This window comes from Guillardia theta (genome assembly GCF_000315625.1).
Source record: "Guillardia theta CCMP2712 unplaced genomic scaffold GUITHscaffold_19, whole genome shotgun sequence".
Lineage (NCBI taxonomy): Eukaryota > Cryptophyceae > Pyrenomonadales > Geminigeraceae > Guillardia > Guillardia theta.
The window spans coordinates 564,939-588,136 of NW_005434655.1; the positions used below are offsets into that span (position 1 = coordinate 564,939).

At 53.4% G+C, this 23,198-nt stretch overlaps 11 protein-coding genes and 1 non-coding gene across 12 annotated transcripts; 5 read left to right on the forward strand and 7 right to left on the reverse strand.

Annotated features, from left to right (window-relative positions):
• Positions 1–214: 214 nt before the first annotated feature.
• On the reverse strand, positions 215–3,089 carry GUITHDRAFT_105198 (hypothetical protein; the record flags this gene model as incomplete). Its single annotated transcript, XM_005836038.1, has 6 exons — positions 215–465; positions 515–734; positions 820–908; positions 960–1,921; positions 1,980–2,005; positions 2,067–3,089. The coding sequence occupies 6 exons, from the start codon at positions 3,087–3,089 to the stop codon at positions 215–217; spliced, it is 2,571 nt and encodes an 856-aa protein (XP_005836095.1).
• A 959-nt stretch (positions 3,090–4,048) lies between these two features.
• Positions 4,049–4,674, forward strand: GUITHDRAFT_105199 (hypothetical protein; the record flags this gene model as incomplete). Its single annotated transcript, XM_005836039.1, has 5 exons — positions 4,049–4,213; positions 4,272–4,329; positions 4,382–4,410; positions 4,511–4,567; positions 4,615–4,674. The coding sequence occupies 5 exons, from the start codon at positions 4,049–4,051 to the stop codon at positions 4,672–4,674; spliced, it is 369 nt and encodes a 122-aa protein (XP_005836096.1).
• Positions 4,675–4,720: 46 nt separating this feature from the next.
• Positions 4,721–5,161, reverse strand: GUITHDRAFT_136283 (hypothetical protein; the record flags this gene model as incomplete). Its single annotated transcript, XM_005836040.1, has 1 exon — positions 4,721–5,161. The coding sequence occupies one exon, from the start codon at positions 5,159–5,161 to the stop codon at positions 4,721–4,723; it is 441 nt and encodes a 146-aa protein (XP_005836097.1).
• Positions 5,162–6,597: 1,436 nt separating this feature from the next.
• On the reverse strand, positions 6,598–7,774 carry GUITHDRAFT_151623 (hypothetical protein). The gene is made up of 6 exons (XM_005836041.1): positions 7,361–7,774; positions 7,180–7,312; positions 7,064–7,121; positions 6,983–7,011; positions 6,810–6,866; positions 6,598–6,762 (listed from the first exon to the last, which is right to left on the reverse strand). The coding sequence occupies exons 1-6, from the start codon at positions 7,717–7,719 to the stop codon at positions 6,703–6,705; spliced, it is 696 nt and encodes a 231-aa protein (XP_005836098.1). The 5' UTR covers positions 7,720–7,774; the 3' UTR covers positions 6,598–6,702.
• Positions 7,775–7,912: 138 nt separating this feature from the next.
• On the reverse strand, positions 7,913–9,795 carry GUITHDRAFT_151624 (hypothetical protein; the record flags this gene model as incomplete). The annotated part of the gene is made up of 3 exons (XM_005836042.1): positions 8,847–9,795; positions 8,321–8,792; positions 7,913–8,265 (listed from the first exon to the last, which is right to left on the reverse strand). Coding segments are annotated over exons 1-2 (1,189 nt in total), but the record flags the coding sequence as incomplete, so codon positions are not given.
• Positions 9,796–10,328: 533 nt separating this feature from the next.
• Positions 10,329–11,890, forward strand: GUITHDRAFT_105201 (hypothetical protein; the record flags this gene model as incomplete). The annotated part of the gene is made up of 8 exons (XM_005836043.1): positions 10,329–10,389; positions 10,455–10,554; positions 10,604–10,656; positions 10,705–10,813; positions 10,876–11,005; positions 11,053–11,541; positions 11,600–11,698; positions 11,747–11,890. 8 exons carry the CDS (start codon positions 10,329–10,331, stop codon positions 11,888–11,890), a joined length of 1,185 nt encoding a protein of 394 aa, XP_005836100.1.
• A 143-nt stretch (positions 11,891–12,033) lies between these two features.
• Positions 12,034–13,941, reverse strand: GUITHDRAFT_105202 (hypothetical protein; the record flags this gene model as incomplete). The annotated part of the gene is made up of 18 exons (XM_005836044.1): positions 12,034–12,104; positions 12,155–12,236; positions 12,281–12,331; positions 12,374–12,409; positions 12,466–12,522; positions 12,572–12,625; positions 12,680–12,714; positions 12,766–12,830; positions 12,890–12,962; positions 13,008–13,040; positions 13,086–13,122; positions 13,174–13,222; positions 13,370–13,409; positions 13,457–13,507; positions 13,557–13,599; positions 13,649–13,698; positions 13,744–13,819; positions 13,867–13,941. 18 exons carry the CDS (start codon positions 13,939–13,941, stop codon positions 12,034–12,036), a joined length of 978 nt encoding a protein of 325 aa, XP_005836101.1.
• A 452-nt stretch (positions 13,942–14,393) lies between these two features.
• GUITHDRAFT_151625 (hypothetical protein) lies at positions 14,394–15,956 on the forward strand. Its single transcript, XM_005836045.1, has 5 exons — positions 14,394–14,939; positions 15,000–15,035; positions 15,097–15,235; positions 15,298–15,477; positions 15,524–15,956. The coding sequence occupies exons 1-5, from the start codon at positions 14,612–14,614 to the stop codon at positions 15,708–15,710; spliced, it is 870 nt and encodes a 289-aa protein (XP_005836102.1). The 5' UTR covers positions 14,394–14,611; the 3' UTR covers positions 15,711–15,956.
• A 993-nt stretch (positions 15,957–16,949) lies between these two features.
• GUITHDRAFT_151626 (hypothetical protein) lies at positions 16,950–17,699 on the forward strand. Its single transcript, XM_005836046.1, has one exon. It carries the CDS (start codon positions 17,214–17,216, stop codon positions 17,607–17,609), a length of 396 nt encoding a protein of 131 aa, XP_005836103.1. The 5' UTR covers positions 16,950–17,213; the 3' UTR covers positions 17,610–17,699.
• Positions 17,700–18,879: 1,180 nt separating this feature from the next.
• GUITHDRAFT_t40 lies at positions 18,880–18,953 on the reverse strand. The gene has a single exon. It is a non-coding gene; the product is annotated as a tRNA-Asn (tRNA).
• Positions 18,954–19,277: 324 nt separating this feature from the next.
• On the forward strand, positions 19,278–21,227 carry GUITHDRAFT_151627 (hypothetical protein; the record flags this gene model as incomplete). Its single annotated transcript, XM_005836047.1, has 13 exons — positions 19,278–19,324; positions 19,373–19,439; positions 19,507–19,594; positions 19,651–19,735; positions 19,785–19,857; positions 19,976–20,093; positions 20,144–20,245; positions 20,289–20,346; positions 20,454–20,567; positions 20,659–20,722; positions 20,772–20,796; positions 20,843–20,876; positions 21,117–21,227. Coding segments are annotated over 13 exons (973 nt in total), but the record flags the coding sequence as incomplete, so codon positions are not given.
• Positions 21,228–21,354: 127 nt separating this feature from the next.
• GUITHDRAFT_136289 (hypothetical protein) lies at positions 21,355–22,526 on the reverse strand (the record flags this gene model as incomplete). Its single annotated transcript, XM_005836048.1, has 5 exons — positions 21,355–21,480; positions 21,645–21,704; positions 21,839–21,888; positions 22,081–22,164; positions 22,352–22,526. The coding sequence occupies 5 exons, from the start codon at positions 22,524–22,526 to the stop codon at positions 21,355–21,357; spliced, it is 495 nt and encodes a 164-aa protein (XP_005836105.1).
• Positions 22,527–23,198: the final 672 nt, after the last annotated feature.

Consider the following 23,198-nt stretch of genomic DNA (forward strand, 5'->3'; position numbering starts at 1 on the left):
ATCGGACGGGCCCGTCCGTCACTGACTCAGTGAGAGTCACAGTCCGGAGCTCGCACTGTCACGGCGCCAGGGCCGCTTGAGTCAGTGAAAACCGCCGGCAACTTGAAAGTTTACTCAGTGACGGTACTACGGCGGCAAGTTTTGAAGACTTGTTGCTGACTGAGCCTCGGAGCTCCAGCGGCACCGATCTTGAGGCAGCGGACTCTCCGATGGCTCATGCATGAGCTCTGTTGATATTTCTATCGATGACTCGGAGGCTCCCGTTGGCTCCTAGATCCACAGCAGATGCCGAGAACCTTCTGGCATGGAACGCATTCTTGCTGGAGACTCTGCTGGTCTCGCTTCCTCCGTTCACCCTACCAACCGTCGCTCTCCTTTGGCTGCCATTCACCTTCATGTCCACCTCTTGCGTCAGGAACTCGTCGAAGCTGTTCGCTCGCTTCAGGGCATCCACCAGCACCAAACCTGCTCAGCTCGCCTCACTCCGACAGCCCCCGCAAGCTTGTCAACACACCTGGCATGACAGCTCGGGTCGCCGGTGGAGCAACGGCCCCGTACTTACCAACATGATGATACCGACTTGACCCATCGGCCATTGACACTGTGACTCGCTCCCTCTCATCTCTCCCGTCTCCTGCATGCTCCTTCTTGTCCTTGGGGCGGCTCTTCGATGCCTGCATCGACCCGTTCATCCCTCCCAGCAAGTAGTCGAGCACTTGGTTGGGGTCGTCGCCCTGTAGGACAAGTGAGGACAGCAGCCAAGAGTCCACGAGAGGAGGAGGACGTGGAGGATGGAGACAAACTGATGCAGGAGCTTACTCTCAGGTATTTCATCGATGGGACGCGCTTGACTCTCTGCACCTTGCCGTTGCTGCCCCCTTGCTTCTGACCTTCACTTGTCGACTCGTCTGCATCAAATCCCCATCAACTCTCACATCCGCAGGACTTCCTCTCCTCACCTGAGCCTCCAGCTGGTCTCTCGAGCGAAGAGAGCCGGCAGATCATCGTCTTGATGTCGTTCACTGAGTGCTCGAGACGGTCCAGGCGAGTCTGCGTGTCCTCCATGTGCTCGCCGACCCGCATGAACTCTTCCCGAGAGATCTTCCCGTCCCCGTCCACGTCCATCTTGTCGAGCACGTAGTTCATCTTGAATTCAGGGATTCCCAATTCCGAGAGCGCAATCCTCGCTTCGTCGAGGTCCAGCACTCCGTCTCGGTTCACGTCTTGGGCATAGAACACTTCTGAGAGCATGGCAGTTCCTTTCGACGAGAAGCCCCAGGAGTTGATGATTCTTGCGCTGTTCTCAGCAATGAGCTCCAGTCGCTTCAGCGTCAGCATAATCGCCAGCGTCTCGTAGCTCTGAGTCTCATGCATCGCGTTGGCCAGCACTCTCTGGGAGTATCGCTTCAGTTCCTCTCGCATGATCTCTTGGAACTGATCGCTGCCAAACTCCTTCTGCGTGTTGCACAGCCTGCCATTCTCCGTCAGGACCTCGAAGTCTTCCTCGAGGATGTGAATCGGCGAAGATGTCGGCAGCTTCTTGAGCCCTTTCTGAAACTCCTCGTAGTTGAGGCCTCCCGACCCGTCCGAGTCAAGTCGCTCGTACGTCTCGCTGATCCTCGACGTCAGGTCCTTCTCCGACACGAAGTGAGACAAGTGAGCTGTGAGCGGATCTAAAACTCCGCACGCCCTCCTTGCCTTCTTCTTCCTGTCCTCCTCCTCCGCCTTTTCCGTCTGGATGGCTTCTTTTCCTGCTTGGAGCGAGGAGATGAACTCATCCAGCAGAACCGCCACCACCACGTTGATCAAGAAGACGCCAGCCAGCAGAGCGTAGGAAACAAAGAAAGTCGCCACCCACATATCTCGGCTCGTTGTAACAGTCCCATCATCAAGCAGCGAACGCGAGACTGCAGAAGCCCAGCTGTAAGAGAAAGTCAGCAAGAGGTTGTTGAGGGCGAGGGCAAAGGAGCAGCCAGTACCTGTCCCCTGTCATCACTTGAATCATCTGCCACACGTGATTCAATCATCAAACATTCCATTCCCAAGCACGCCATAGAGCGACGTACCGTGAAGAGAGAGGAGGTAAAGTTGCCGAAGTACTCAGGGCTCCTTTCGTGGAAGAGGTGAGTGCCAAGAGCAGACCAGATGGAAGTCACGAGGAGCAGGATGGCCATGCTGTTTGCAACAGGAATCAGCGCAGAGATCAGCGCTGTGATGATGCGGTTCAAGGAACGAAACTTGCGAAACAAGCGAGCCACGCGGAAGACTCGTATGAGTCGAAGAGGTTGCAGTGAGGGAAGTCCAGGGGCGAACACGACGGTCAGAGAGACTGTCACAATCACAAGATCTAGAATGTTCCATGCATCCTGGTAGAAAGCTTTGAAGAAGTGGGCTGACCGTGAAAACAAGTTGACGGCAAGCTCGAAAGTGAAAATGCTGGTGAAGACAATGTCCAACAAGTCGAACATCGCAGCAGCACTCGTGCCATCGGCAGGCAGCACTTGCGCCTCCCACACGTCAATTGCAAAGCAGGCAATGAGAACTGTGGCAAAGAAGGTCTGGCTATGCATGGACTCATAGAGCCTCAAGACTTTTGCTCTGAAACGAGACAGCTGGCTGCCGGCGTACTCGATTTCTCTTCTTGCTTTCTCTTGTACGATCTTTGCAGCCTGACACTGCTTCTGAAGATCGTTGAGCCACATGTCAAATTCTTCTGGATCTGGACGGCAAACGTAGGTTCTTCCGCTGTTGTGACCATCCTTGGTGGTCTGGATGATGAGCGCTTTTTTCACCGTGTCGTCCCCCTTCTCCAGCGTCGACTCCGTCAGGATATCAGCGATCTCGTGCAGAGGGATCTCATCAGATACGATCTTCGAGTCCTGCTTTGCGAAAAAGAGCGTGTCCGCTGTCAGCACCGCCTTCACCTTGTGCCAGGTGATCGTCGATGACACTCGCTTCCTATCGAGAAACCCGAACCGCAGAAGACCATCTACCGGGAGCTCGAGCCCGCTCTTCTCTTGTACTGGCGCAGAATATAGATCCGGCTGATTCGACTTGTGCAAGCTCTGAAGGATGATGGCAGCGGCCATGGCAGTAGCCCTGCAAGACGAAATCAGCACTCATCCAAAGAATTCCAACATCAAGTGTCTTCAAGAGCTCTCATGAATCCTACATCTAGTGTAAGGAGGCTTCAACTCATTGATTCAATACTTTGCATGTTTGATTTTGCTATGCACAATCGTTCTTGCATGTTCGATGATTGATCTATCTCTGACTACCACCAGAAGCCGATGGATCAACCCGACGACAATGATTCTGAACACCTTCACGTCGAAGTCATCGAGGGCGACCCTCGACTCTCAAGGCTATCTATCATCTTCTTCTCGCATCCTCTTCCTTGATCATAACATCGCGCCATGCTTCCAACTCCTCGTCGTCACTGCCATGGCTCCTCCTCTTCCCTAGTGTCACTGCCATGATGTCGCCTGCAGTGTCAGACGAGGCGGTAGACCCGGTGACTACCCCCATTGACAAAATCGTATTGCCCCGACCCTGGAAAGGGGGGTGGTCGACCCTAATAGTAAACTTCCGAGTCCCGGCCTGAGTCCGTCTGACCTCCCACCCCTACCTCCCCTCTCACCGCTGACCACCCTGACCCACCCACTTTACAAATTGGATGGGGGTAGGACATTGACCCTCGGACTCGGACGGCACCCGATCAATGACAGTGACCACCCCCACCCTCTTTATCCATGCATGGAAGTACCCCTCTCCCTGATGTGGAAGTTGACAAAATACTTAACTACCGTACTAACCTCCAGTACTACCCCTCCCCCCCGCCCCCCCCCTTCCCTCGCTGAGGTGTCACTACAGGCCCAGTCATACGGTCATCAAATTGACTAATTTGTCATGAGGCGGGCGTGCCAGTACGTTTTTACCCAGTCAGTTCCGGGCACTCCCCGGGCGGCCCGGCCCCCATCATCGCAGTTCAAACCTGCCAGTGCGCGGAAGATCGGATGATCGGATGTCTCGTTGACAGGGTAGGGCGATGGGGAAAGAAGACTCGGAGGTCTTGCAAAGCTCCAGGCTATTGAAGTCAGCCATCATGCATAGAACCTCCCTTGCCATGCTAGCGAGCGGCAGGACGCAGGCTGACAAGGTGGAGCGACGCATCGCTGCTCTGACTTTGAGCCACCCGTCGGCACACAACCCCGTGAGCCCGACCCTCCCACAGACTCGTCGGACGGGAGGGGCTGACAGGAGCATGGCAGGTATGCAGCGTTGCGTTTCGATCGAAGCTCGGCCTGGACGTGTATCACGGTAGAGGAGGTGAGCAGCCGTTGATGTCGCCCTCTGCCTGACGCTCATGGGGACCTGCAAGAGGCCGGAGACAACCAGCACACCGCAGAGGTGATGATGTCGTTTATTTCTCCTCTCTCGATCTCCTCTCCCTCTTCCTCTCTCCCTCTTTCCCTCCCTCCCTCACTCTCATCCTCTCTGTCTCCTACAGTACAAGACCGCCGAGTGGACGCGGCCGAGCTCAGCCATGCACTTGTCCAGGCCTCAGGTGGATGACGCGGCGTGACGCTGCCCGAGGGCCTGACGGGTGAGCAGAAGCAGGAGGCTCGAGCAGCCATCGAAGCAGCGCAGCTCGCCCTAGGCCATCCCATCTGACCCCTTGTCTGAGCCCCAGCTGTCGGACCCTGCATGTTCTCCTCCTCTACTTGAAGCAGATACACACCGACGGGGAGCAATCGTCTCCTGTGCAGTTGAGATACCAGCTCAACCACCCTTGGTCGATGTCCGGCTGCTCGTCCGCCCGCATGCTGCTGCTGCCCACCAGCAGTCTGTGTCTGCTCTCCTGCTCTTCCGCGTCTGGGGCCGGGGAGCTTGTAGTCCCTTCCGCCTCTCCTCCCGCCCGGCCGGCCTTCTTGTACGGCCATCGCCTGACGCCGAGCCGTCGGCAGCTCGCCTTGAAGGTCGTGAGGCTGATGCCTACAGCCTTTGCTGCCTGCGGCTGCGGGAGATGAAACAACGACTCGAGCCGACGTCGGTCGAGATGCACGTCCGTAGCTCGATGCAAGGAGAAGCAGGTCCTGGGACGAGGGGCGATGGTGACTGCAGGGAGGGGAAGCGCGAGAGGAAGAGGAGGAGCCGCCATGGCGACACGCAACTGTGTAGGGCAGGGCCTTCGGAGCTTGTGGTGAGGTGTAGCAGCTGGCGGCGAGGAAGGAGGAAGGGGAGGGGAGGAGGAGGGAGGAAGGACAGCGGGATCATGGGTTGCTATTAGGAGGCAGCCAGGGAGAGCAGCTGCGGATGGCGGGGACGATGTTGTGGAAGGAGGGACGACGGATAGAAATGTGGAGGGAGGGGAATCCTTTCCTCCGATTGGAGGAAAGTCCCTATACCCCACCCCGTAGGGTATACTGGTCTAGGGGGACAAATAAGGGTGGTAGACGAGAACTCTCCTCAAGGCATGATAGGTTTTCATTCCCAAGGCTATATAAGTGGTTTATTATCCAGTGCTCACGGACCATCGCCACGACTCACGTGACCCCTCTAACTCGAGTAAAGCCACTGAAATCAGGTCTTTTGCCCTCATCATGGCATTGGAGCACGTCGCCCTAAAACACTTGTTACCAACAGCCTAGCCACATGGAGCCCACGTGTACGGAACAAGAGGAGTAGCAGTACCATTGTTGGAGTATCTGATCATGATGGGAGGAGAGAGTCACCTGACTTACTTAAAGTTATTGTTATAGGAAAGTACGAGTGGTACCCACTTGAAGAACTTTCTATGAGCTGCTTTACTCGAAGGTATGTCAGCAGTCACTCCCCAATACCACCACGGTAAAGTACGGTATACCCGTGACCCCCAAGTTCAGGGCCTGCCCCGTGATTTATTAGACCCGGAGGAGAGTTTTCGTCTACCACCCCTGCTTCCCTCAGAAAAACTTCTCATCCTCCGGGGTGGGGTGCATTTGGTGTTCCCCCACTCGGGGAAGGGTTCCCCCGCTGTTCTCCCTTGATCAGTCGCTCCTCCTCCTCTAACAACATCGTCCCCGCCCTCGACACATCAACAAACCCTCTTGAAATTATCTCTGCCCCTAATCTACCCTGCGCCCTCCTCCCTTCACCTTCCTCCTTCCAAGCCGCCAGCTGCTACACCTCACCACAAGCTCCGAAGGCCCTGCCCTACACACTTGCGTATCGCCATGGCGGCTCCTCCTCCTCCTCTCGCGCCTCCCCTCCCTGCAGTCACCATCGCCCCTCGTCCCAGGACCTGCTTCTCCTTGCATCGAGCTACGGACGTGCATCTCGACCGACGTCGGCTCGAGTCGTTGTTTCATCTCCCGCAGCCGCAGGCAGCACAGGCTGTAGGCATCAGCCTCACGACCTTCAAGGCGAGCTGCCGACGGCTCGGCGTCAGGCGATGGCCGTACAAGAAGGCCGGCCGGCCGGGAGGAGAGGCGGAAGGGACTACAAGCTCCCCGGCCCCAGACGCGGAGGAGCAGGAGAGCAGACAACGACTGCTGGTGGGCAGCAGCAGCATGCGGGCGGACGAGCAGCCGGACATCGACCAAGGGTGGTTGAGCTGGTATCTCAACTGCACAGGAGACGATTGCTCCCCGTCGGTGTGTATCTGCTTCAAGTAGAGGAGGAGAACATGCAGGGTCCGACAGCCAGGGCTCAGACAAGGGGTCAGATGGGATGGCCTAGGGCGAGCTGCGCTGCTTCGATGGCTGCTCGAGCCTCCTGCTTCTGCTCACCCGTCAGGCCCTCGGGCAGCGTCACGCCGCGTCATCCACCTGAGGCCTGGACAAGTGCATGGCTGAGCTCGGCCGCGTCCACTCGGCGGTCTTGTACTGTAGGAGACAGAGAGCATGAGAGTGAGGGAGAGAAGGAGGGAGGGAGGGAGGGAGGGAGGGAGAGAGGAAGAGGGAGAGGAGATCGAGAGAGGAGAAATAAACGACATCATCACCTCTGCGGTGTGCTGGTTGTCTCCGGCCTCTTGCAGGTCCCCATGAGCGTCAGGCAGAGGGCGACATCAACGGCTGCTCACCTCCTCTACCGTGATACACGTCCAGGCCGAGCTTCGATCGAAACGCAACGCTGCATACCTGCCATGCTCCTGTCAGCCCCTCCCGTCCGACGAGTCAGTGGGAGGGTCGGGCTCACGGGGTTGTGTGCCGACGGGTGGCTCAAAGTCAGAGCAGCGATGCGTCGCTCCACCTTGTCAGCCTGCGTCCTGCCGCTCGCTAGCATGGCAAGGGAGGTTCTATGCATGATGGCTGACTTCAATAGCCTGGAGCTTTGCAAGGGTCAGCAACCTCGGAGTCTTCCTTCCCCATCGCCCTACCCTGTCAACTTTGTTCTTTCCTTCACTCTCAGCCGGCAGATCGTGTCCAGCGCATGAGCCTCGATGGTCCCGATGGCGGAGTAGCGATCCAATCGAGAGGTCAGCGTGCTTGAGAGCTTGTCTGGGGCAGGCTCAGCAGGCGAGCTGGGGGCTTGCAGGAGAGGGTCTGAAAGCTCCGAAGCCGTGTCTTGAAGGAGGTCTGAGGTGACGGGACGAGAGGTGGAGTTGTCTTTCTCCATGCAGAAGGTGCTGGCCTTGATGGCTTGTTGCATGTCTTGCTCAAGGGAGTCGTAGGAAAGAAGAAACTCATCCCCCTCTGCCGTCTTGTCGCTCAGCAGGCTGAGAGAGTTGGGGGGCATTCGAGCAGTCAGTAAGACCACGACTTGCGAGAACCACCACGACCCGTCTCTCGCCACCAAGAAGTCAATCACGTATTTCTTGGGGAGAAGCTTAGGGTATTTCTGCTTGCTGTTTCCTTCCTTGTCTCTGCGAAAGGGAAATACGTGTAGAGCAAAGTCTATCAAGTCTCGAAACTTCGCCTTCTGTTCGCTCCATGCTGAAGTCTGTACTCGATGAACAGTGGTGGCTCTTCCACTCGCTCGCGTCCCCTTGAGATTGGAACTCTCGCAAAAGAAGCCGTTCAAGGGGGAGCTGGGCTTTGCTACCTCGTTTGTGTTTCGTATGATAAAGTGAGGGTTTTCATGCTCTTTCCCGCACTCGAGAACGAAGCGATTGATACCGGCGTGCGACCCTTGCGGTCGGATGTACATCTGCCATAGCGTGAAACCAGACCCCGAGCTGTCAAGAAGAGAAGTGCGGAGGGCCTCATCGTTTAGCAGCGGGCGAACATCACAGCCATTGCTGGCACTGGTGGATCGGCGAACCACATACAAGGGTTCATTCTCCTGCGACGTTATCACCGTCAGGAGCAGACAGACAGCACATGCATGATGGCACGACCTTCAAGCGGTAGGGCTTCCTGACAGAGAGCTCTGCTATTCTCTTTCTCCGACGCCTGCTCAGCCATTCTGCTGCTGACTTCTTGTTGACGCTCGTGCGACAAACGAACCCATCCGAGTCCGTGTAGAACCCCCACAAGCGAATCCCTCCGACGTTGGACATGAGGATGGAGTCGGGGATGGGAAGCTGCAGACGAGGTTCTAGCCGATACCCTCCATCTGATCCCTGCCTGTTATTATCGACGTTACAGATGGTAAAACACTTCCAGAATGCTGTTCCAGGCATCGGGCCCAACTTCTCTTGGTCTTCGGTGAAACGACCTTCACTGAAAACGATTGACTTCATCTCATTGCTCTTCTGATTCTCGTGTGAGTGACAGACCGCTTCATTGAGTTTCGCATATGCCGACAACTTCTTCTTCTTCTTTGCGGTGAAGGCTGTAAGAGAAGCTATGGTAGTGTCGAGTTGAGGACTAGGAGCAAATACGAGAGTCAAAAGAAGAGATAGCAAGCAGGTGATGACTTACGTTTGCTCATCGACGACTTTCTCAACGACTCTCTTTGAGTGATGGTCCTTCATGTCGATCTGAATATCACCAATGAAATCTTCACTCGCCTTGGTGACTGTAGAGCTCAACATCGGCCGCTCCCACCGCTTGGCCTTGGATTCATCGAGCGCAGAATCAAACGGTAGCATGGAGCCGTTTGTCATCACCATCCCCCCATCCTTTCTCTTGGTGGTCACATGCCGCGGGCTCTCCCTCTCTTCAGTTCCAAACCAGAGGCCCTGCTGCACCCAAGCACTGGGTCCACTCGTCTTGTACGTAGTGGCTTCCTTGGAGAGCTCGAGAGCTTTCTTGGCATCCCATTCTTTGATCTTTTCTTTCTCGACGTAGGGGATGGGAGGGTAGTTCTGATCCTTGACAATCATCTGAATCGCTCGCTCGAGCACGCGGAGTTGTTTATCGTCGTCATTACCCAAAGCTTCGGTCAGCTGTGCTTGCAGGCGTGCTAGATGCTGTTTGTCCATCCCCAAGATCTGAAGTTGATTGAGCAACTTTCCAAGCTTCATGTTCTCCATGGAAGCTAATCTTGCCACGAGATTCCTGTCGTTCCCGTCCTCTTTGAACCTTGCTTCCCCAGATGCCGACTGGCCTCTCGGAGAGGTGGCAAGCGGACCTCGAGCACCTTCCTCAGCAGCCGCTGCCAGAAGTTTCGGAGGCAGTTGATTGCTGGACTGTTTGGACTGTTTGGAAGCCCCAAAGCCATCGGAGAGGTCAAGCTGTTTGGCGCTCTTAGACATGGCCGAGCAAAGGTACTGTTGCAGCTGAGAGCTTGGGAGGAGGTCGAGCTAGTGGGCAACTTGACCGCTCAAGACCCTTCGCACGTGTCCATCCTCATCACAGCACACAATCAAGCGCCAGTCGCCGCCTCCATCAGCCTCAAGCAGCGACGCTTGCCGTATGTTTGCTGCTGCATTCAGTTGGGCCGCAAGCCTGGAGGGGTGGGTCCATGCAGGGAGTTTGACGGGTGGGACATCTTCGGGCCTACAACGGATTGGTACCTCCGGTCTACCAACATCCGCTCAATTAGACCCGATCGGCCGGGCCGCCGGGTAACCGGCCGGGCCACCGGAGACAAACGTAGTGATGCGATGGCACCGAGGAGGTCCGTGAGACTATTTCGGATGGCGATGGCGGAGGAAGACGGGAAGATGGCGCTGGAGGAGATGCGGAGGAGGAGCTTCACAGCATGGTAAGAGAAGGAGAGAAGTGATAGAAAAACAAGTGCTGAGACCAAGTGAGGGAAAAAGATCCCATGAGGAAGAGAAACGCATGATGGGAGATTGAGCTTGTATTAGTTTCTGTGATGGGATATCAGATCATGTTAAGTTAGTTTGACCTCGTTGAGACTTGTGTTTAACAAGATACCTCGGGTCAGTGACGAAACGAGACTGTAGGTGGTATCTTCTAGCAACTGCTTCTTCATGCTGTGGTATCGTACTGGGCATGATTTACGTGGATCTCGATCAAGTTCAACGTTCTAAAACGCGTATTTGGCTTTTTCTTGGTTCGATCTTTTTCAGTTTTACACAAATTGAACGATCATACCTGAACATGAATCCTTTTAATCAGGAAAGGACCTCTTGCAAATCCTCATCATCACAATGTCTGTGGTATCAATCTTTGCGCTGTTTGTCTACTACGAAGGCGAAGTGCGCAAAAAGAAGCTCAGGTAGTTGGCATCAAGTTATCATGTTGTTTTCCTGAGCGAGGATGGTCAGAGGGATGCACATCTCGAAGGATCTTGGATACTTCTCCAGGCTCTCTCGAGCAGGTAGAGCGGACGAGATGCATGCTGCCCATGTCTGATCCTTAGGATCAGGTCTCAGCAGTGCTTTCTACACAGAAATTTTCATACAGCTCATCATGCCATGGCCGATTCTGAACTCGGAGTTTCATATCTGGTCTCCGACATCTCAAAAGTATTTGAGGTATGGACTGCAAGCTCATCTGTGCGCTGTGTACAAGAAACAACGGTTCATGAGCATTGTAGGTACAACCTGAATGACTTCATGGTCCTTGCGATGTTTGTGCGAATGTATATGATCGCATTTTGTTGGTTTTTGGACCATACTTTCATGTCCCCAACATGTCTTTTGCTGAGTAAAATCAGCAACGTGAAGGTCAGGCACAGCTCCACTTGATGTTCAAAACTGACAAAGAGCTTCAGATGAGCTTTGTGAATGTGCTCAAGTATCTTCTCTGCTATGACTTGATGTTCCTCGTATACCTCTGGGTCGCTAGCATCATCTTTTTCTCTTTTTCTCTCTACATCCTGGATCGGAGTGATCAGAGCTTCGGAGCGCCGTCCTCGTTCTCACAGCATTTCAGCTTCGCTGTCCTTCAAATGACTCTTACAAGAACTGAGGCCTTACAGCTACAAACTGACATGGCTAGAGTCTTCTCCTACCTGATATCTGCTGTTGGTCTTGCCCTCCTTGTCTTGACAGTCAATGCTTTCCGAATCCTCCTCAAGCTGCAGCCCAATGACGCTCAGTTCCTCGAGTCGTTCGAGCTCGATCGTGCTGGGCAGCGGCTGAGAAAGTCTGCTACCCTTTTCATTGAAAGTTTCTACATGCGATCATCGCTCTACAAGTCTAACGGTCGAGTCATCACGAAAACGATCTCGACGGCTCCGGAGAGGAAAGTGACCTATCGGGTATCATCAACTTTGCCCACCTCTCCTGCTGCGCTGTTGACCCTGTGGTGACTTGCAGGACTTGTCCTGGGCGCAGGGTGAGGCACCAGCTGGGAATATTTTTGATGACAGCAACTTGATGAGGAGGATGCAGGAGTTCAGGTCCTGTAGAGACGAGGTACCGAGGCCCTTGGTGTATGTGCGGGAAGCTGAACCCTGTTGGCAGGTGGACCGGCGGAAGGATCAGATGAGGAAGAAAAGGATGATGGTAGCCTCGGCGTTGCTGTCGCGCTCAGAGAAACTTGGGGAGCATGTGGACACACTCCGACGGCGCATCACGAGATTGAGCAGGTCTCGTCATCATGGCTGAAGAGTCTCTTACAAGTCGAGTCAAGGAAGGTCTAGCACACTTGCACAAGTCAAGGGACAGTGCGCTGGAAAAGAATATGTATTCTATGGATGTGGATTATTTTTCTAGCAGCACGTCAGCTGCTGATTATTGTCTTTCGGTCTTCATTTCTTGGGCAAAACTTTCCTCCTCGGAGGAACCGGCACCGCATCCGGAGCGTTGGCTTCAGGGTTGTCTATCGCAAGGTTTTAGCCGTTCAGCAAGGCAGGGGCTGGAACAGCTGACCTTGATCGTCGGGCTTGTTTGAGCTCTCCGATCTATCGCTGATCTCGGAGGCCACATCGGACGAGGGAGCTTTCTTGACCTCCTACCAATAGCATGAGCTCCTGCCCCGTCGACGAATCGATCGACCTTGGGAGTATCTTTCCGATCCTCGTCCGGCTTCTCATTCTTCTCCATCTTCTACATGATCGTAAGCAGTGCCAACTCGATTGAAGCACCGACCTTGGAAGGAGCAGGAGGCGCGGTTTGTGTTGTGTCCTACCAAGATCTCTCAGTCTCAGATCGCTCTGGCATGTACCTGGCCCGGCCCGGACCTCATCGGCAGCTGGAAGTTCAAAGGTGAGGTCTTCAAGGTACTTGGGGTCTGGGTCCTGCGGAATCCCATTCGTTAAGGAGAAGCAATCGTTGCTGAAAAAGTACATCGGATGGCTCAAGCTGAACGGCCTCCTTCGGCCAACCATCGGACCATCGCCCCTGCCAGAGGATCAGTGATCAACCTCAGAGGGAGAGGTAGAGGCTAGCCTGTACTCTGCTTCCGTCAGCAAAGCAATAGAGCCCCATGCCTTGACAGGTTCATGGCGTCAGGGACCATACGATAACTTTCCTTTCCTCACCTTCTGGCGTCCCTCCTGTCATATCGCCGAAGTATTGGTCGCCGTTGGGATACTTCCTGATACATCTGGAATGAAAGTTTTTGGCATCACTCTCCCCCCGAGGCAGAAAGGAGATTAGACGAACCTTCCCGTCCCATCCGACTTTCCGCTCTTAAACTCTCCTTTCAATTTGTTCCCGTTGGCTGCAATAAACAATCCTGACGCAGGTTTCAGACATAGGCAGTGACTTCAATAGTTCTCACCCTCGCCAGAGGCCACGCCATCGGAGAAGTTTCCTTGAGTTTGACATCATCCCCAATCAAAACTCTTCTTATCTCCACCTGTGTGCGCGGCCCCGTTCTTGTATGTACACTTTCCCTGTCATCAGGCTTTAGATCGACTGCATCGTTTGAATCCAGAATGACTCACAAGTCCATGTGGCTTCCCATCCATCCACTCGCCCTCATACACGTCCCCACTGTACCAACGTCAGTTTAGCCCTGCCAGCAACAGACAGACTTTGCGGTCTTCATCCGGCCCTTTCCATGTCGACGCCCCTTCAACACAAACAAGAGATTTCAAAATAACAAAATCGAAGCAGGTTGCAGAGTTTACAGCTCGAAACTCTCCCTCATATTCGAGTTGATCTGCTATGACCTCCTTTCCTTCTCGCAAGAAATCACGAAAGCCTATCAAAACAAACTTGACAAACCTTGTCCATCAGGTTCTCCCCTCATGAATTCACCCTCATATGAAATATCTCCTTCACGCACACAGTCAGGATTCAGCGGTTCAACATAGGCCAATCACACCGAAGGCAACTCTCAGAACAAACTTCCCTTTGCCTTCAGGCTCCTGCCGAGAAGATCGTCAGGACAGTCCCCTGACGTAAGGACAAGACAACCCCTTTGAAGAAACTTCCAGTGTAGGAACTGTCCTTCGTGTAAAGGGAACCTGCGACGACATGACCTCCTCCCTTACGAAACCTTACAGGGGCACCTTTCCCATGAAACTGGCCGGACCGCCATTCTCCCTCATAGCGCCTCCCATCCTCCCACTCACACTTGCCACTCCCCTGTCACACCGCGTCAACGACAGGCTGCAAAGCGACCCTCTTCGTACATGCGGGACTTCTTTCTTCGTCTCTCCGACATACTCGCCGCCATCCGCGAGCCGCACGCTTGTCTCTGACGACATGAGAGAGGTTGAGGGACCTGAGCAACTCAGTCAATCTTCCTACCACAAACTACTCCCACGTAATTGCCGGGCCTTGCGATCCTCCTCCCTCCCTCTCTTCTTCCTTATCTTCCTCCTCCCCACCTTCCTCACCCTAGTCCCTCTTATCCCTTCTTCTCTTCTCTCTTTCCCAAGTTTCATACCATGTGCTGCCCCCTCCCTCCCTCCCTCCACCCCCTCCCCCGTGTCTCGCTCGCCCTCGCTCGTCTCTCCAGCCTCATTCCCGCCAAACTTCAAAAAACGGATCACTTCACCAGCAGCCCCGCTCTCTCAGGTAGAAGGTAAGGGGCACCCTCTTATATCATATTAGCATAATACTTAAATATCTCCTGTAGTGTATGGGGGGTAATATGACGCTCAGAAGGGGGAGCGGGTAGGTAGCTGGCAAGGGGAGTTAGCGCCCAGTAGAATCCGAACCCCGGGGACATGCGGCGAAGAGCGTTCGCCATGCTGATAGAGAGGGGGGGCAGAGAGAAGGAGACAGCAGGCGGGAGAGTGATGGAGATGCAGAAGTAGGTTAGAGGGAGCAACGGAGAGGAGGAGATGTACTTTCTGGGAACACAAGGCAGTGAGCAATAAAAGGGCGGGAAGGCTGTGCTGTTTGTGTTGAGCTTTGTAGTCCGAGTTCGACATGGCACAACAAGAGTTCTCCCCATGCTCGGACTGTGGGACGTTGCCTTGCAAGAGACCCAAGAGAGTGTTGGACGACTGCTGCTCGTGCTCGGGGGAAGTTTGTGGGGACCCAGCATGCCCTGCGATCGAGTTGATCACTTGCGAAGCTTGCAACAGAGGAGACAACGAAATGCAGCTGATCCTGTGTGACGGCTGCGATCATGCATGCCACCTGGCTTGCATGGATCCGCCCGTAGGTTTTGTGCCGGAAACGTGGTTTTGCCGCCGGTGCTTATCAGCATCGTTGAAACTGCATGATTCCAGGGACCGGAGGATAGGAGGCCAAGGTGATTGCACAATCATTCTTGACCCAGCGTCAACTATGACCCTGACTTTTGGTATTGAAGCACTTTGTAAATCCGTAAATGATTTCTACAGACAAGGTGATGCGATCGGGCGAATTCTGCTGCCGTTCTAAACTTGAGTGGTTGACGATGCTATCAGACATCTCCTGGCAATCAGGAAGTTTTCCACAGCCCTCAGAGATTTTCAAGAGCGCAATCATGAACATTAGCCACCATGATCACGAGTCGAGCCCCAGGGGGCTGAGTTGCAAGTGCAAGAGGAGTCGATGCATGAAGAAGTAAGCTGCTGCCAGCGGCTACAGGTTCACGAGGTAGACTCTGACTCCCCGGACCTTTACAGGTACTGCGAATGCTTTCAGAACAGCTCTGCCTGCACATCTAGATGCACGTGCAATGACTGCGGGAACACCATCTCGGAGAGGATGCGGAAGCCTGGGACCTTCCAAGTCCGCGCTTCCTCCACCTCCCCGACCAACGCCCCAGAGCCCGATGTAGAGGTTGTGCATGTCGCACCCAAGACGTGAGGCCTTGCCGATGACGGTTTCTCTGGTGTGACTTGCTAGCAGGGTCAAGCCATCGAGCTACAGCAGGTGGAGGCTGGAGAATCAACTCAAGGAGAGGGATAGGTCGCCGCTGCCGCACGAGCTGCCAAGGGAGGTTCAGCTACTTGCAGCAGAGGCTTACACTCGGCAACAAGCCTTGCAGCATCAGAGCCTCGGCGGCAGGATGTCGAATCGATCTTCTCTTCCTTGACCCACGGCCACTGTCAGACTCACTTGAATGTCGACACTCAGTCACTGTGAAAGCCGCCAGTGCCCCCGAATTGAAAAGTTTCTGTCACAGCACTGTTAGCATGCAACACTCAGTGACTGATTTCGGAAGTTCTGGCAGCCGCTGAGCCGCTGAGCATCAGACCCTTGCCAAGTTGAAAGGCTTAGTTTAAGTTACCGTGACTCAGTGATCAGTGTAGTATTTAGTAGATAAAATCCTTCAGGTCACAAGTTTTCGGTCCGATCCCGCCGCCCACTGCGCTCTGACGACCTGGCAGGCGAGTCCGCCGTCAACTGACGGTTCCGATTCGGAAGAGCTGAGCCCCGCCGGGGCCGGGGCCCGGCGCCGCCACACTGCACTTTGCGGCCGGGCCGGCCCGGCCGGGGCCGGGCGGACTGCACGCGCCGTGACTAGGGCGCGCCGGGGCCGGGCCGCTGGCAGTGCCCAGCCGCCGCTCCCCGGGCCGCACGCGGAACTTCGGAAGTTCCGAATGGTTCGAGCCGCGCCCGGCCCGCCGGCGCCGAGTCGGAACTCGGAAGCCTTTCGGCCAATGAATCGTCACCGGGCCCACGCGCGGCCGCATGTCACATGGCCCGGCCCCGCTCAAGCCGCGTGACTCGGAACTCTTGGCCGAAAGAAATGCACCTATTGCCCTCATCCCCGCTTTTACCTCCTTCAAAAGCTGGCGAAAAAACATTTGACCGGCAATTTGACCGGTAGGGGTGGGACGTTATTCCCATTGAAACATTGCCATCATTGGAGTCTGGAATCATCTGCAACCCATAAGATGACACCACCCCTAGTTCTCTCTGTCTTCTTGGGGTGTGATTCTCATTGGGGTGGTGCGGTGGAAGTCTGGAAGGTGTGTGGTAAAGAGAGGCTGCTGACATATAATCGAACCTTCTGGAGTATTCTAAGACCCTCCGTCCGATGGTTACTAGGGTACCCCACCCTATTCATTCTAGGGTTACCCCATACCACCCCAGTTGCAAATGATCAGAAAGTCTTCAAACCGCACCTCTCGATTTGCCGGGGGTATTAAAGCATCGGTCACCACCCCTACCCCCAATTGGCCGGGACTCTTTATTCCTAATGAATGATCACCCCTTCCTGGCATAGGTTTAGTACCCACTGAATGGGAACACTGGATTACTACCCCTGCCGATCACCTACCCTAACATACCCCCACCCCTGTCTCATCCTCTAGAGTCGTCCCTCTTCGTCCCTTCCAAAGTTCCATCCTGCCTCTATTGGTCAGCTTTGTCATTCTGCTTGCCCCTTCGCTTCGGTGATCTTGGTGACACGCTCTTCTTCAAAGCAACCCTCAACCCCTCTGCTGTTGCAAAGTCAAAGGAAGCTGTTTCTTTTCAATTTTCCTACAGACTCAAGGGTTCCTGAGTCTCACTTGGTTTTTCGACCCTGTACATACTTTGCTTAATGTGTGTGATGTCACCCATTTACTCTGAGAGATCTATAGAAGAGGGGATGAGCCAGGCGAAAGCTGTGTTACAGAACCCTGCTCTGAGATTTCATAGATCGGCATTATTGCACTTCGAAAGAACGAATGGATCGGATTCTTCCGGCATCTATCCTCCAAACCGAAGAATTCTTGTGAGAGCATGGAAGCGGAAAAGACCTGGGTTCAGAAGCACTCTCAAGAAGAAATCCTCGCACCTTCAAAACGTTCTTGCTATCACAACCTCCAAGAACAAAGAAGATTTGCTGGCTTCGTTCAAGAAGTTTCTACAGAAAAGGAAGACCAGGCGCTCAAAATCGCATAGAACGAAGAAGCCTTGTCACAAGTCAGGAAATCAAGATGAGTATTTTGGGGATAACGAGTTGAACGGATATCTCAGCGAGACTGAATCCGTTTCCATGTAGAGTCTTTGATGTCAATTATGTATGATTGCTGTACAGACAGTATTTGCCAGTTGCGTGAATTTTCCAATAAACCGAAGTGTTCGACAAAACCTGCTCTTACAGAACACTCGGCATAAAAACAAGACAGTTTATTGGAGAGATTTCCAAACAACTATAATCTACAATACTCAATTGCAACTGTGGAAGAAAGAAAGAGGTGAAAGAATAACTGAGGGCCTTCGATGCAAGATTTCTCAAATGTCTCGCGCGATATGGCACACGTCTAAATGTAGAAGTTAGGAGACGATCTTTCTCCTGGCTTGCGATATTCGGGTGCACCAAGGGTTCCTTTGATGAACTGGGTATAGCCCGCAGAGTGACAAGACCCCCTATGGTAGTCTAATTAGTCACACTGCACGTAACAAGAGCGGTTTCATACTTGTGCCACCCCTGTGAGCCCGGCGAAGAACGCTCTTTACATGTCTTGTTCTGTCCATATGCACCCTGCAATTTGTAGAACAGCGATGGCGACTCCGGTTTCCCAAGAGGGTACCACATCTGCAGATGTTTGTCAGTAATTCCCAATATCTCGACAATGAAAGACAGATATGGTTGAGGGATAGTTAATCTTCGAACACGAAACGATATGTTAAAATCTCAAAAAATGTTCAAATCTCAAAAAATTATGTTCAAATCTGCTGCAATCTTGCGATTGTATCTCGCTTCCATTTTGTTCTTGTACAGCCTTGCAGATTAGAAATAAAACCATCAGCATTGAAATGTGTTGTATGCATCTAGCTTCAACTCTGAAAATGATTGACAAAACTTTCATTTTTGTTCAACCAAATGAATTCACCTAGAAATTGAAGGGAATTCGTGAGGGAGAGATCAGCCAAGATAATTTGTCTGACCAACAAGAAAAAGTGTGCTACAATCATTCCCTTTGCACGTTGCAGCGACAACACTAACAGCATGACCTAAACATCGAGATGGCAGCTTTCTCACAGTCCATTTAGCATTTCAATCGATTGCTGATTTGAATCTCAACCTTCAACCCTTATCGCATCCATCAAAGCATGTCTGTCTGCCTCTTCACCTCGCTCTACAACCAATTTTTCATCTCAACTAGTTTTTTAAAAAGACTACCACAGTGGTAGTCTTGTTAACTTGAGTAATATATTCTGTACAAATCATTTGTTCACACCAGTACAAACAAGAACCAAAAGGTGATAACAAAAAAGGTAACAATATAGTAAAACATGAACATGGCTGACAGACCAAAACAATTTCTCGCTCCCGGCAGGGCTCGAACCTGCGACCTAACGGTTAACAGCCGTTCGCTCTGACCGACTGAGCTACGGAAGCACGTCTTGTGCTCTGTAACCAGAGCTTATATCGAACCTCATCCCCACACTGACCCTGGGGGTTGTCCAGGTTGGTGAGTCAGGGAGTCATGGCGTATGCAGGGAAGGGAAGGGAAGGGAGGGAGGGAGGAAGAGAAGGGAGAAGTAGGTAGGAGGGAGAGGAGGGTTGAGAACCAGAAAGGGAAAGCAAAAGCACCAGAAGAGGGAGAAAACGAGAGAGCAAGTGGGCAAGCACGGGATAGACTGTGCTTGAGCGATCGTTAGTAAGGAACAAGAATACTGCATAACTCGAATGACATTGTAATGCTCAACAGATTTGATCCACGATGGGATGGAAGACTTCTTCCTCCCTGGTTCTCGCTGTATATGCTGGTCTGCAGATACCAGAGCATCTTTGAGAGTTCTGATCCTCCCTGACAGGTGTACTACTGTTCATCAGTCAGAGAGACAAACGAGCGAGTTTTGATCAACCGGAGGCTGTAAACAGGTCAGATTTTGCTTCCCTTCGAGACTTCCCTTTGTTTGAAGTTCAGTCGCTCTTGGGTCATACCTAGGAACGGCAGGATCAGTTTGCTGTCTTTGCAAGGGCAGCAGCAAGGATATAACGATCTCAAGCTCCTCACAGACGCTAGGGACTCGCAGGTATGGCTCGATCCTCAAACATCCCCTGACCTGACGCGACGTGCTTTTTCCTTCAGAGGCAGGACGAGCAGGCGGCGAAGGAGCGAAGGATGGCGCTGCTGAAGAAGGCCGGGGTGACGGGGAGGGGGAGGGAGCAGAAAGGTGACGTAGAGGGGGGCAGCATGAGTCTACCCCTCCTAACATGCCACAGACGGAGTAGACCTTGGCCTCCTTAAACAAGCCGTGAAGGAGCAGAACTACGAGTCTTCCGCACAGACCAAGGGGTGATAGGAAGAGGGGGGAAGGGGGGGGAGGGGAGGGGAGGGGAGGAGGGAAAGGGGAGGGGAGGACAGTGAGAAGTGGGAGGTAGTGATGGTGAAGCCTTGTGACGTAGCTGTGAAGGTTCACGAGGGATCTGCTTGCTGCCTCGCGAGCCCAGGCTTCCAAGGAGCAGAAGGGGATGCAGTTCAAGGGGAACGTTCCTATCCAGCAGGAGCTGCGGAAGATACTGGGCGATCAAGTGAGCATGCAGGCGGGAGAGGAAGGAGCTGAGATTCCTGTCTGCTTCAGTTTGTTTCAGGCTCGTACCATAAAGCTTCTATTGGTTCAAGTCCAGCACAAGATCAGCAGACCTCGATCAGCCTGAGCGGTCCAGCACGGAAGGCGCCGCAGGTAGAGAAGTTGAGATGCTGCTGGGAAGATGACAGGGAAGCAGTTTTTAAGCTTGAAGGACGAGAAGAAGTTGGTTTCAGAGCTGACAAGTGGGTCGCAAGGTTGGAAGCCTCTGATTTCTCTTTCTATTTCTCATGCTCTCTCTCCTGCTCTTGCTTCCTTTGAATATGTCAAAGTTCCATTCTCTTATCTGATGTTGGCGCATCAGACTCTGCGATCAAGTCGATCGAGAATGCTGCTCGCGTCCCGCATGCCAGGAGGAACGGACTCGCTCTCGACGATGAGAAGAATCTTGTGGGCTACCTCGACTCGTCAGCTGCAGGTGGGAGGTTGGCAGCAACCGGCTGTGATCACAGTCATACCCTTGCTACTTCCTTCGCCTTGCGTCTGTTATGATACCCCTCAACGAGTAGACGACCACCATTACCGCTCCCTCCTCCATCGGCTGCATCAAAGGAGACATCTCATGCACCAAAGGTGCCATACATGTCTTCCTCCTCCTCCTCTCCCTCCTGACAAGTCGCAGGCGACATGCCCTGGAGTCTCCTGCTGTGCGTAGCTGCCATGCGCTCCCCGCAGTGAGCTGACTTTCTGTAGGACGAACATACTGGCAAGCATCATATGAAATCATGTTGGGACTCCTTCCCTTCCCTTCCTTGCCCCTTCCGCTCACCTTCCCATTCCCTTCCCCCTTCTCCTGCTCCTTCCCTTTACTCTCCCTGCCCCTGCACTTTTTCATCCTTTGCCGACAATCTCTTTCCCTCCTTTCCTGTTCCACGTCCATCCCTCCTTCCCGCTTCCTTTCACCACTACCACCACCTCCTCCCCTTTCCCTCTGCAACATTCATGGACTTACTATCATATGTTTCAGATATGAACTACTGGAAGTGGGCGAGGGGGAAGCGGCTTAAGAAAGAGCTGTCGGGTGTAGTTGACAACGTTCTCAAAGACCTGCAGCATAGAAAGTGAAAGTGAAGTGAAAGTGAAAGCTTCTTGTTTATTCTCCTCCTCCCCCTCCAGTTTCACCTCCTCCAGTTTCACCTCCTCCTCCTCCTCCTCCTCCTCCTCCTCCTCCTCCTCCTCCTCCTCCTCCTCCTCCTCCTCCTCATCTACACTTCTTCGCTGCTCGAATCCAGCAGCCGACCGACCACGAACTTGTGCATAGACATGGCAAGCTCCTTCCACTCGGAGCTGCTACCCGAGTACGAGGAGGAGGAGGCGGCAGCCACTCCCACCTGAGCAGCGGAGTCAAGAAGGAGCGGAGACGAGAGACAAGATAAAGCATGCTATGAGAGAGTCAACAAGCATGAAGGGGAAGAGAGGGGGAGGGAGAAGGAAGAAGATGGAGGAGAAGTGGGGAGGAAGAGGAGAAGAAGCAAGGATGTGTAGTGGTCAACACCTCCGTTGGAATCTCCAATGGAAGACTCTCGTGCTGATGACTTGCAAGGGAACACGCAGGCTGATCGTTCATGTGACTAGCCGACGAACACATACCCCCTCCTCCTCCCCTTCCCTCCCCTTCCCTCCCCTTCCCTCCCCTTCCCTCCCCTTCCCTCCCCTTCCCTCCCCTTCCCTCCCCTTCCCTTCCCTTACTCCCTGCCTGTCCTCTGCCCTCCCATTCCTCCCCTGACTCCTATCCACACCTGCATCATCACTTGAAACATTCTGTTGGGTCCCGCAAATCCTTGAGTCCCCTCGTCATCAATCTAACGCGCCAGCATCAGAAGCGAAGCAGTAGAGCGAAGCAGAGGAGGAAAAGGAGGAGGAAAAGGAGGGGAGAGGAGGGTAGGGGAGCGGAGCGGAGGTAAATGACAAGATCACAATGATTTTCTCACCGCCGCAGTAGAGAAACGAGTCGCAGGGGTGGAGGGCGATGGTGTTGATAGGACAGGGCAAAGAGATGGCGGCTAAGGAAGAACCTGAAGGAGACAACAATCAGGAGAGGGACGAAGAAGATCGAGAAAGAGAAATACGGAGAAGCAAGAAAAAGTTGAATATGCAAGGAAACAGCTGCACGCATTTAGAGGCAGAGGCAGAGAAAGCGGCAGCGGCAGCGGCAGGAGGGAGCGGGGAGGTTGCATTCCTGCCCGACATCTCAAAACCTACCAGTGGGGATATGGAAAATCCTGACAGTCTTATCGAGAGAGGAGGAGCACACGCGAGCTTCGCATCCTCCTGCCCCGACCACCACTGAAGTGACGGGCAACGTGTGCTGTGACCAGGTGACGGAAGGAGACGGGAGAGCGGAGGAGACGGCAGAGTAGTCCAGGAGGTTACCCATGCTCCATGCACGTACCTGGTGCTTGTTACCAGTCCTCCTCCTCCTCCACCACCACCACTGATCCTTGTTCCCCTGCTTGTCGTGCATGCCGTCGCTTGCGTGGTTGGAGTAGCGGTTTTCGCTGCCTCCTTCGTTTCCTAGTATTTTATTGAGGCGGGTTTGTAGGCTTTATCCTCGTCCTCCTTTGTTTGCTCCGGTTTGCCTTTCTTTTTCAGTCAATACAGTCTGATTTTCCTAAATCGCGAAACTTTCATCATTGTGGGCTGCACTGCGTCATCACCATGGAATAATATGTGTAGCCACGGTTACAAGAGACTCAGTCGTTGCATCATGTCATGTGCTGCCTGGAAAATGACATTTAATGATATCTGTAAGATTTCATTCATATTTAGTATCATTGAAGGCCTGAATTCTCCATCACCCCAAATACAGTCACCGTACCCTGAGAACTGCAGTGAGTAGCCTTGTTGAAGATTCCCGCAGGCAGACTCTCCAGCTTGTTGTTGTAAAGATTTATCTGCACAAGCTGGCTCGAGAGCTCGTCGAACACCCCTGCAGGCAGACTCTCCAGCTTGTGTCGGAAAGAAATAGCCAAATCAAGATTGAGAGCCTGTCGAAGATCCCTGCAGCAGACTCTCCAGCTTGTTGTTGGAAAGAAATAGCCAAATCAAG